Genomic DNA, 12,155 nt, shown 5'->3' on the forward strand with positions numbered 1-12,155 from the left:
TTCTCAAGATTTCTATTGCTGGTCCTCCAAGTTCGGTCTGTAAGGAATGCAGGTTATGCAACTATTACTTTTATTACTGTACTGCTTTTTAAATTTACTATTCCACAAATTGCTGACTAGGCTACAAGAGCCACGATGTAAATGTTTTGTATATAACACACGTTCCAAAGCACCTTGTCTGGGCTGTTGTGGAGAAAGAAGTTTAAAAACCAATTAGGTTTTGGACGAGAACAAAAATTAGTTTCAGAATAACGTGTAATGCTCTCCCCTGTTTCTAAGATTCTGTTGCCCATTAATTCCTTCTCTCGTTTCCCTCCTCACATGATTCCTGTTTAATCATTTCATGTTTACTTCAATGTGAGCTTATATTAATTATGTAGATCGCCAGTCTGGTCACTAGGAAGGATGAACAGACATTTGATTTGGTAAAGGAACCCCGACACAGCCTCATTTCTGGGCTTCCTTCCACCTCTGAGCGAATGCCAGTTTGTAATGAAACTTTCTTTCGATACCACGCTTTCCTCTTAAAGTAATTAAAGCCTGCAGGTCTTAGCTACAAAGCTGGTTGATGCAACATGATTTAGCAGAGCATTTTGAGTTTACACAATGCTACGCTTGAAATGAAAGAATGGGATTGGCTCTTAGCTTCTTATTTGGATTTCTTTTGTGCCTGGTCCTGAAAGTGTGGTCACCCTCAATGTGGATTAGGACCACACTTAGGACCACCATACAAATCCCAGAGAGGCTTGTACTCCCACCTTTGTACTTGCTGAGACCTAATCAATGTGTCTCTGGCTGGTCACGGTATAGCCCATTTCATTGGGAACCTGCAGGCACCACTTGGGAGCCTGGCCAGGCAGCAACCTCAAGATTGGCTTGTTCTTTGATTGGGTTACTAGTCTGTGTGAAGACAGGTTTACTTAGAGAAAAAAAAAAAAAAAAGACCTGGTTGTAGCTCCACTCCTACAACTAGAAAGCCCTTAATTAGACCAACGGCAAACTTGTAAAAAGCAATATTTGGAAAAACAAGTGATGAGTTAAATGAACAGGCATGCATTTATGAAAATTTTCAAATCAGATACCCTAATCTCAGATTGAGTAAGGCAAAAGGGATTCTGAGTGTTCCTGAATCATGTCCCTCTAATATTATCAATGGGAAGTATTGTGAAAGGGAATTCAGAAGTCAGCCAACAATATTGGAAGAGGAAGATGGTTGATAATCTGGGAAATCTGTTCATGAGTCATTGGATTCCAGAACTTGAGACTGGCTCAAGGAAGAGATTCCATATAAGAGACCACCCGGATGTTATTCAGAACAATGATTCTCAGCCCCAACTGTATCTTAGAATCACCTGGGGAGCTTTCATGTGAATATTTTCATAACTGGACCTTCTCCTAGAGATTCAGGGGAGGGGGATAGGCATATGATAAAGATCCTTTAAGTGATTCCAAAGTGAAATCAGATAGAATCAGTGACTGAGAGTAGTTGGTCAGACATACGAAAAGGGGAGGAAGAAAGATCCTTAAACATACAGCCTAGGTCAGCATCACTTGGATATGAAAATACAGATGGCTGCTCCTATCCCCAGAATTTCTGATTTATTAGGTCTGGGGTGTAAGTTCTGAGAATTTGAATTTCACACTAATTTCTGGGTCATCGTGATGCTGCTGGTCCAGGGCCATATTTTAAGTACCACTAGACTAGGTAAATAGTGGAGGAGAAAGGAGGCAAAACAGGCATGGTGGGCTCATGAGGGAGGCCCTAGGCTGAAGTGACACTGTGACAGCTCAGGGAATAGCAGCTGTGGTCAAGTGCTATGATCTAGAATCTAGAAAAGTAGAATCTCAGGCCACGCTCCAGAACTAGAATTGTTATTTTAACAAGATACTCACATAATTTGCATGTATTCTAAAGTTGGAGAATCTTACCAGTGGTACAATTACTATGATATCAGTGGTATGAAGCGTTGGCTTCATATTGTAATTTGGGGGGGGTCTCATATCAGACCAATGAAATCTGAACCTCTAGGAGTAGAACCCAGCGTTAGTATTCTTAAAGCTCCCTGGATGAAACTTTGGTAACCACTAATCTAGAATTTAATCTGAAACAGTATAGTCATTTGTTACTGTACTTCTTGTTTTTTCTTGACCTGCCATGAGTCAGAAAATAAAAAGATAAGGAAGCTACACACAGTGGATGGATGGACGTTAGTATATCCAGCTGAGAGGTGAAAGGAACAGCAGAAGCGGGGAAGATGGTGCAGGGAATGACTAGGCCATATCACTCTCACTTGCTTCATTAGGAGATGCTCACTGAATCTAGGCTGAACATGCAAAACCAATCTGCTGGCATTCCTCTGGGTTTCTGTATGTCTCCTCCATGATGCTGTCTTCTCCCCAACTTCCCTGACTTGAATTGACCCCTTACTTTTTCCTTTATGTTCCAGAACTTTCCAACACATAACTCTATCAGAGCACCTGCTAACATGTTAAACTTTATCTACTTGTTTATGTGTTTTGGGTCGTTGTGTCTCCATTGTCATTTGTTTCTAGGTATTCTTTTATTTCCTCTTTGATTTCTTCAGTGATCACTTAGTTATTAAGTAGTGTATTGTTTAGCCTCCATATGTTTGTATTTTTTACAGATCTTTTCCTGTAATTGATATCTAGTCTCATAGCGTTGTGGTCGGAAAAGACACTTGATACAATTTCAAGTTTCTTAAATTTACCAAGCCTTGATTTGGACCCAAGATATGATCTATCCTGGAGAATGTTCCATGAGCACTTGAGAAAAATGTGTATTCTGTTGTTTTTGGATGGAATGTCCTATACATATCAATTAAGTCCATCTCGTTTAATGTATCATTTAAAGCTTGTGTTTCCTTATTTATTTCCATTTTGGATGATCTGTCCATTGGTGAAAGTGGGGTATTAAAGTCCCCTACTATGAATGTGTTACTGTCGATTTCCTCTTTTATAGCTGTTAGTATTTGCCTTATGTATTGAGGTGCTCCTATGTTGGGTGCATAAATATTTACAATTGTTATATCTTCTTCTTGGATTGACCCCTTGACCATTATGTAGTGTCTCTCTTTGTCTCTTATAAAAGTCTTTATTTTAAAGTCTATTTTGTCTGATATGAGAATTGCTACTCCAGATTTCTTTTGGTTTCCATTTGCATGAAATATCTTTTTCCAACCCCTTACTTTCAGTCTGTATGTGTCTCTAGGTCTGAAGTGGGTCTCTTGCAGACAGCAAATATATGGGTCTTGTTTTTGTATCCATTCAGCCAATCTGTGTCTTTTGGTGGGAGCATTTGTTCCATTAACATTTAAGGTAATTATTGATATGTGTGTTCCTATTCCCATTTTCTTAATTGTTTTGGGTTCATTATTGTAGGTCTTTTCCTTCTCTTGTGTTTCTTGCCTAGAGAAGTTCCTTTAGCAGTTGTTGTAAAGCTGGTTTTGTGGTGCTGAACTCTCTCAGCTTTTGCTTGTCTGTAAAGGTTTTAATTTCTCCATCAAATCTGAATGAGATCCTTGCTGGGTAGAGTAATCTTGGTTGCAGGTTTTTCTCCTTCATCACTTTAAATATGTCCTGCCAGTCCCTTCTGGCTTGCAGAGACCACGTGTAGATGTATTTCTGGTGTATCTGTGGGGAGGAAGGTGGTCTCCGCGTCTTACTCTTCCGCCATCTTCCCGGAAGCCCACTCATATACTTTGATTTCTGAAGAGATTTAGGATTGCTTTTATATTGACCAAGATTATTTGAAATCTAAAGAAATAGCCTGCACATTACTGATTAAAAAGCTTTTTTATTGTAAGGGAAATGTTGGTTTGGTAGAATTATTCAGATTGCCTATTTATGCTTATTTACTTTTCTATATCTGAATTTCTACATTAATCTCACTTGCAAAAAAGTCATATATAATTTTGAAAATTCATTTTGTTTTTCTTAAATTTTCATTTGGTTACCTATAATGCTTAAGTGTAAAATGGCAATTTAGATGATAAATGATGATATTAATTTTTCTTTCTGTCATATGAAGCCTATTCATCACCAGAGTGATAATAGTTTAATATAGAATTTCTCCTTTTAAACCTACAAAATAGCCCCTTAAATCAAATTATTTCTGTTTATGTTTTTGTTCTTTGTGAATAGCTAGAATATTTGCATGTAGAATATTTTCATTTATCTCTGGAATCTTAATTAGGGACCTTACTAAGTATATTAAAATAGAGGATTTTTTTTTTTTGGTTATTTCTATGCAATAGGAAATGTGATATTCACCCTCACCTTAAGGTGGGTAAATAATCAGTGCACTTGAACTTTCCATTTAGCTTATTGGGACAGGGTATTTTCAAGTATTCATAGAGTAAAATATAATGCTATATACAGTTAAGCCCCACCCTGACAGAAGTGATGGAAATCATTAAGTTGTAAAGTTGTAATCCACTGAGCCAGTGACATCCTTTTCGAAAAAGAGGAGCAGCAGAGATCTCTCTGTAGAAATACGTGGCCAATGTCTAATTCTCACTGAGAATAGAAATTGGGATTTTACCTCATATTTCCTGTTTCTTTTCTGTTTCCTTACCGGTTATTAACCAATGAAGCCATATTATCTCTCAAAAATTGCCTGGTCAATCAAAAGAAGTTTCCTCCAGGTAGCTTATTTTAGTAGTTTTGAAAAAAGCTTTTTCTTATTCTTTTAATTTCTTTTTATACACTTCTCTTTATTGTTTTCTCTATCATGAAGATCAACAGACTTCTTCCTCATATTTGTTTCCATTAATTTGAAAATGGTTCATACATTGGATATTTATTGAGCACTTATCATATGCCAGGTACTATTCTTGATACAATACATTATTACGACAGCAAAGATCCATTGTCTTCATGATGCTTATATACCAGTCAGGGGAAGAGAGATGATAGGCAATAATCATGGTTCACAGTAAATTACCTGACACTGTGGAAGGAAATACACGCTATGGGGGGATAAAAAGGAACAATCTGAAGGGAATTACTTGGGTGAGTGTCCGTATGTGTGTGTGGGAGTGTTGAAGAGTAGTTTACAATTTTGAAATGGATTAGGGTGATTCTCATTGAGGCAGTGATATGTGAGCAAAACCTTGAGGTAGAGTTGGGACATGCCTGGTATGTTCCAGGAATATCAACAAACCTGTATGATATGAGAGAGAGAGAGAGAGAGAGAGAGAGAGGAGATGAGTTGTCTTTTATCCTGAATGAAATGTGGAACCATTGCAAAGCTTAAAAGGACAGCTGTGGCTGCTGGTTTGAGAATAGCTAGGAGAGGGGTCAAGATGGAAACAAGGAGACCAGCTAGTTTATTGTTTCGGGGGGAAGATGGAAGTGGGTTGGACCAGAGGATTAACAGTAGAGGTGGTGAGAAGTTATAGAATTGTAGATGTATTTTGAATATGCAAGACAGCAGGATTTCCTGACAGACAGAATGTGAGGTGTAAGTGCGATAGAGGGGTCAAGAAAAATACCTGGGTTGTTAAACTGTTCCTTTGACTCTTCTTCTGTGAGTCTGAATTACCCAGGCACATTCTTCTTATGCTTGTGGAAAATGTTTCCACACCTTCAATACTTCCTATGGCTGTTTTCTGAAATTCTTCTATTGTATTTTTTTAACATTCTATTAAAATGTTCATAATAAGTATGGGAAAACAATTCCCATAAAGAAGTTACACAAGGGTAATCAAGAGAAAACTGGTTTCAATTGATGAAAATTTGGAGAGAGATAAGCACCATGTCCGCTGACAGGTAGGTGAAGAGAAGAAAAGGGGCCAGTTTTGTTGGCAACTTCAGTTGTTGTGGAAATGGCTCTGTATCTTTGAGCATCATCAGAAATTATCTTAGATAGCATTAACCTTAATAAACACCTGACCTTAGTCTGGACCTTCCTTTTAAGGACCCCCCCAGGCCCAGCCCTTACATTCTCATCTATACTATGACTAATTGTATTAAAGTCATGAGTCTCATGGGTTGTTCCCCATGTAATAGAAGTCATTTCCTAAATGTCTTCAATCCCACCTATGAGAGACTATGGAAGATTCACAATATTCTATACCTGACCGTATGGCATTTCCAACATCAAGGCTGTAATATTTGTCATCAAAAGTGCATTCATTTTGCCAAGCACCTGTTTTGGAAATATGAATGTGAATGATGTTATGGAATAATTTTAGTAAAATGTGAATTTTGAGTTTGTTTAAGCATATTTCTTCCATAAACCAAAACATGTAGAAATACACAAAGCATACACACGGACACACCTCAGACATCTCCCAGGTAGCATTAACCTTGAAGGTTGTCTTTTCCTATTCTTTGAGTTTGTGATTTTTTTCTACATTAAAGAAAAAAAAAAAAAAACTCACCTCTTTCAACATCCCAGATGAATCTAAGCGTTTTGGTTCAAGTCGCCGAGCATATACAAAAGGAAAGCACTATTTATACTTGAAGACCTTAAATGGAAATTGCCAAATCCGGGTCCTTTTGGTGCCAGTAGTGACTGTTGTAGTAGCTTTAAATGTTGCTGCAATTTCCAAAACCCTCGGCTGTTGGGCGAAGTTGTGAGCACAGATGAGAAAGTATTTCCAGCAGTGATACAGAAGTTAATTGAAGAAGGAGGCTACACGTTGGACCTAATTTTCAAATTTGATGAAACAGGTATCTACTATAGATGCATGCTTTGTAGGACCTTCATCTCCAAGACAGGAAAACATGCCCCAGGGTTTAAGGCTGCAAAAGGTTGTTGAACTGTGATGTTCGTGCCAACTCCCAAGTGAGATCAATGGGTTACATCTGTCCATATCTGCTGTTACAACTTTCTATTTCAGATCACCTTCCTTCCACCACTGCGAAATAATTCACAGGCTGCAACTCTTCCCAGCCCAAGTCCACAGCAAACCTCAAGTCTTTTCCAAGGTAAAGTGTCATATTTATTGTAGCATTCGTGCATTGCTTAGCCATTGAACCTGTAGGAAACCCTGCTACTGTTAATAGGTTCCTATCTTTTTTTTCCTATGAGTCACCGATTACCATTTTTTAGTGTTGTGTCCCTAATCCCATTTTACCCATAAATCATGGTCTTTTTTTTTTCACAATTTAGCATAATGTGATGATTTTTAGGAATGCATATATGGCATTATTGCAGAACTGACAGTATGGGACAATAGCATATATTTTTCTTGAAACAGAATGACTGTGTTAGCTGTTAAGAACTGATCTTTCAAATCGTTTGGTATGCATGGTCGAGTAGTCTCTATCTTCTGGGTCAGTTACAGAATTATAGAATGACATGGGATTTTTAGAAGTTATTTAATTAAAGTATGTCATTTAATGGAGACACAGAATCTGAGAGAGGTCAAATGACTTCAGTAAAGTTACCTGGCAAGACAGTGACAGATCTAGGATTAGAGTCTCGGTCTCTTGATTCCTAGTTCAGTGCTCTTTCTTGTTCAGATTGGTTTAATGCTGTGGTTCTGACAGGCTAGTCTTTGAACCAGTAGCATCTGTATCACCTCCAAACTTGCTAGTGGTGTAAGTGCAGTGGGCCGGCCCGGCAGCCCTCTAGGTGATTTGAATGTACACTAAAGTTTGAGAGCCACTGGCTTAGATTACAAACCACCCATATCTCTGTGACCCAGGAGACAAAAGAATAATAGAAACTGGATCTAAATTATTTAGCACAGTTTGAAAAGGTTACATTATTTTTGTGATTTTCATAGATTCAAAAGAAGTATTTTAAAAATACAGACAGTTCTAAGATTTTGGTTTTATCCATTGAAACAAGTATATACAGCACACACACACACAATAAGGCAGATTCTAGATAATAACCTCCCCTTAGATAGTATTCAGAGGATAGAAAAGGTGAATTTTCTTCTTAACAGCTTGTTAAAAGTAAGCCACCAAAAAACCCACATATATATGTGAAAATCTATTTGTGTGTGTGTGTGTGTATAGTTATAATGTTGGGAATAACAAAATAGCAATCAAAGAAACAGTTTAGTCAGACCGAATATTTTGTAGTGTACTGTGAACTAGAAAGGTAGAGTTCCAATAGTTATGAGCTGTCTTTCCTATTTTCCCAACTGACCACTGGATATGAAGCTATGTGAACCAGGAAGGTGGGGGACATTTCCTTAAGTTCTTTACAACCTGTGGAATTTTCAGCGCTATTTTTCATTTGTAAATATGAATGTTTTGGGCCAGTTTAGAACTTTTACTGGGGAACTTAGGCACATGAATGTTAGTCAAAAATTCACTTAGGAATCAATGTAAGAGGTTTTAGCTTTCCCTTAGTTAAAAGACACATTTTTCAGTCATAATAAATTTTTCATTTGCTTTTCCCCGCTTACCTCACATGGAGCAACTCTAGGCCTTAATGCCTGTCAAAGATACTAAGTGACAGGTGAGCAACTCAGCTAAGAGAGTGGTCTAGGCAGTGAAGGCACACTGGCCTTTGAAACCTGGATCACAGCTTCCTAGGTGGCCTTGGCCATGTCATCTAACCTCTTGGGAGTTTCAGTGTCCTTATCTGTAAAGTGGGGATAATGTAGCCCTCCCTTATGGGTTGTAGTGAGGATGAAATGATATCATATATGTAAAGCCTTAGTCCCTAATCAATCACCATGTTGTTAATACTTACATTTCCAATGAGTTTGAATTTTTTTTTCCACCTATGTCTAATTTTTTGAGGGATCTCAGGCTTTGGTCAACTTCTCAGTGGTTTCTTTATGACTAGTTGTGTCATTTTTATCTCATTGGTTGTGCCTTTCTATTTGAAGTTGCTATTATTTATGTGCTAGTTATTTTTCCCCCTGACTGTAATTTCCTTAGGGACTGGGATCATTGTCACCTACTACATTGGAACAGTGTCCTTCATATACTAGGTGCCCAATAAATATGGTGGAATGATTGAGAGAATAAACAAGTGAACAGTTCAGGTAGTGGGCACACTGAATAAGTAATAATATTTGCTTCTTTTGGTAACAAAAATATCCTTTCATGACATAAATTCCCCTTGTGAATCAACCTATATTTTGTTCCTGGATACCTGACGAAGAAATGTAAACCCACACCGATGTGTTTATTGATACGTAAAGCCCATGTCAAGTTGAATCTGAAGGAAAATGAAGGATAGAAGTGTGACCGTATAAACAAATGACGCTTGTTGTTTCATGTGAACCCCTATGTGACACTAATCCAGAAATGCATGCCAGGGGCCGTTGAAATATGCTATGCATTACTAGCAGTGATGTTTCTGGAACTGTACATGTGACAAGATTTATATACCAATGTTCTCAATCAGATTCTAGGGATCAATTAATCGCACTATCAATAACAAAGAAACAGGTGTGCTTTCTAAAGGCTTGTGCTTGCTGAAGGCAGTCTTTTCCTCCCTACTGGTACTACCTTGTTAATGCAGTTTGGAATTTTTCTTCTGTTTGGTGCTAGGAAAATTGAAAGCTGAATTCTTGCTAGGATAAAGCAGGTATGGGCTTGTATTCATTGACCCTATGACTTTAACCACAGTCACTAGTGTAGTGCTTTGTGGGCTCCATTAGGCACAGTTCATTTTAATGATGAAAACGGCAAGGCTTAGTTAGTGGTGGAACGAACAGCTGGGCCGCCCTGAACAGGCACTAAAAGGACCTTCACTGCTCTGGGTAGGACATATTTTAGTGGTCTGTTTAGTTTAGCTGGTGAATATAATATGGCCTTTCTATGAGTTTTTGGTTCAAGATATATATATATATTTTTTTTCTCATATTTCTCTTGAGTTTTTATTAAAAGGTTAGTAAAAGACTAATAAAAGCATGTAGGTTGGTAGGGATCTGCAGATAGGAGATGACAGTGAATTTCTGGAAAAGGAAAAATAGATGAACTGCATTGGTTGATGAAGCAGGATCAAAAAAGTGATCACCTGGAGGAAGTGGCAGGGGGAGAAGGGAACCAGTAGATCCAGCAACACCCCAGGGATTGGTCAGTAGAAGAGAGCAGAATTGCAAATACAAGTCTATTTGAAAATTGAGAACAAAACCAGAGTTCTCCCCTGCCACCTCTTTTTCTCCTTCACACACAGTGCTTACTCTTGCATGTAAAGGGGTATGGGGAGGGGGTCTTCAGGCACAGATAGAGCCAACTCATAGATTATTAAAAATAATTTGATGATTCCACGAATTGTAACAAAAGTCCCTTCCGTTTTCGTTTCTTTATTTATATGAACAATGTTTTTCAATGTGTATATCCAGAAAAATAGCAACCAAATCGAGGCTGAAATATATGTCAGTAATATTCCAAACAAATGAGCTGATTGAACAAAAACATCCCACACGCGGCTGCTGCTTATACCTGTACAGATGCACTACTTCAAGGATGATGCTCACGCAGGCTTTGGGTTGAATGGCGCCCCCTGCAGTTGTGCAGGGCGTAAGATGCTGAACTGAACGGAGGGGCCCTGTATCATTCCTTTTACTTAGGGGCATTTTTACATTTTGTGTTTGATAATTATGTATCAATAGTTGTTATATGCTGTATTTATACTTTTGCTCAATTGTGACCTAATTATAGCTTAATTGAGAAGAAAAAGTTAATAAAGGATTCTAGGATTATAGAATGCAGAAAAAAGTGTAATTTCAATTTATATATATTTTTGTGGCAGATGAATGTGGAGTGTTCAACAAAATATATGTTTATTCAAGCACCAATATATAACAAATGAGAATATAACAATAAATTTCCGTAGGGGAAGTGAAATAGAAATAGGAGTCCAAGTTGAAAAAGGAATGTTACAAGTTATCAACAATAAAGAAGAGCTAGTTCATGTATTTTGAAAATGGGCAATAGAGGGTATTGAATATTACATTTAGATTCCATTGGATACATTTATGAGATCTGTAAAAGTGATGTAACAGAGTTATTTAAAAATTTCAGTATTTACAGTATACCAGAAATTACATTTGTAGCAAGTGTTTACTTTATGATGAAACATTTTGTATGTGAACCCAAAGTCATCTAAAGGATACCTAGTTTTTCAGAGTTCTTTTTGGGGATATGACAACAAACAAAATATAATTAAAATCCTTGGAATGGTGGACAGTCAGGCATTTATCAATAGGAGGAAACTGAAGAGATTCTTCTTTAAATGTTTTGAAGCAGTTGTCTGAGAATATTTGGACAAGTTTTACAGATCCTGGGGCTTTATGCTCACATGTAAGAGGACAGTTTAATGGCTGCCTCCTTATCTTTGTATCCTGAAGTTATGGCTGTCTACCTTAAAAAGAGGTTGCACTCGCATACATAAGAATTTGTTAGCCTTTCAATTCTCTTGTACTTAAATGTAGATGGTCAACCAAGGATTGTCAGATATTTGAGGAAAAACAGCAGTATGAAATGGAAAGACTGTGAAAAGCAAACTAAAAAACTTATCCTGAGCAATGGAGGCAATTAAGATAGTGGAGAAATTACAACAAAACAAACTCTCCTTGGAGAAATTAAAGAAGGTATTGCATTCCTAAAACAATAATAGGATGCCAAAAAAAATAAAAATCAGATAACAAAAAGAACTCTTAGAAATTAAGTCTAACTGGAAATTAAAAAAAAAAAGACTCAATAAAAGAGTTGTAAGACAAAGTTAAAGAAATGTTCCAGGATGTAGAAAAAAAAGCTGTCAAAGATTTAGAAAATACAGGAAAGATAGTTAAATGAAGCAGAGATTCCACCCAGGGAATCAAATATTTGATGAATTGAAGTTTCAGAGAAAGAGAGGAACAAAAAAGAAGATTGATGGGGAAGTGAGAATCATAAACATTAGATGAAAGGGCCATTTAACCTTGATGCCAAATCCATTCTCCTTTGAGTAGCACAGGGGTCATGACATTGTAATAAGAGGAAAAATAATTTATCGACCAACATAGTCTTGCCATAAGTTTTATTAATAAAGTCACAATTATAAAGTTTATCAGGTTTTGGTTGTTGGAATCAATTTATAGACAAAGCAAAAAAAATGCTATAATTATTATGGTTATAACAGAATGTACATTTCCATTCTTGAAAAAAAGTGAAGGTATAGTTGAAAGAGATTTGGAGATAAAAGACTGGAAGAAAGGTGTAGGAGGGAT

At 37.1% G+C, this 12,155-nt stretch overlaps 1 protein-coding gene across 1 annotated transcript in view; it reads left to right on the top strand.

Moving 5' to 3' along the window:
- Window positions 1-374: 374 nt before the first annotated feature.
- LOC112401365 (orofacial cleft 1 candidate gene 1 protein) overlaps window positions 375-12,155 on the top strand; it is a 53,335-nt gene continuing 41,554 nt past the window's right edge. The window contains 1 exon segment of the mRNA XM_024747576.1: window positions 375-529. Within this exon segment, the coding sequence (XP_024603344.1) occupies window positions 375-529 (155 nt within the window).

The sequence above is a fragment of the Neophocaena asiaeorientalis genome, unplaced genomic scaffold, assembly GCF_003031525.2.
Source record: "Neophocaena asiaeorientalis asiaeorientalis breed wild unplaced genomic scaffold, Neophocaena_asiaeorientalis_V1.1 scaffold960, whole genome shotgun sequence".
In the NCBI taxonomy this organism is placed as follows: Eukaryota; Metazoa; Chordata; class Mammalia; order Artiodactyla; family Phocoenidae; genus Neophocaena; species Neophocaena asiaeorientalis.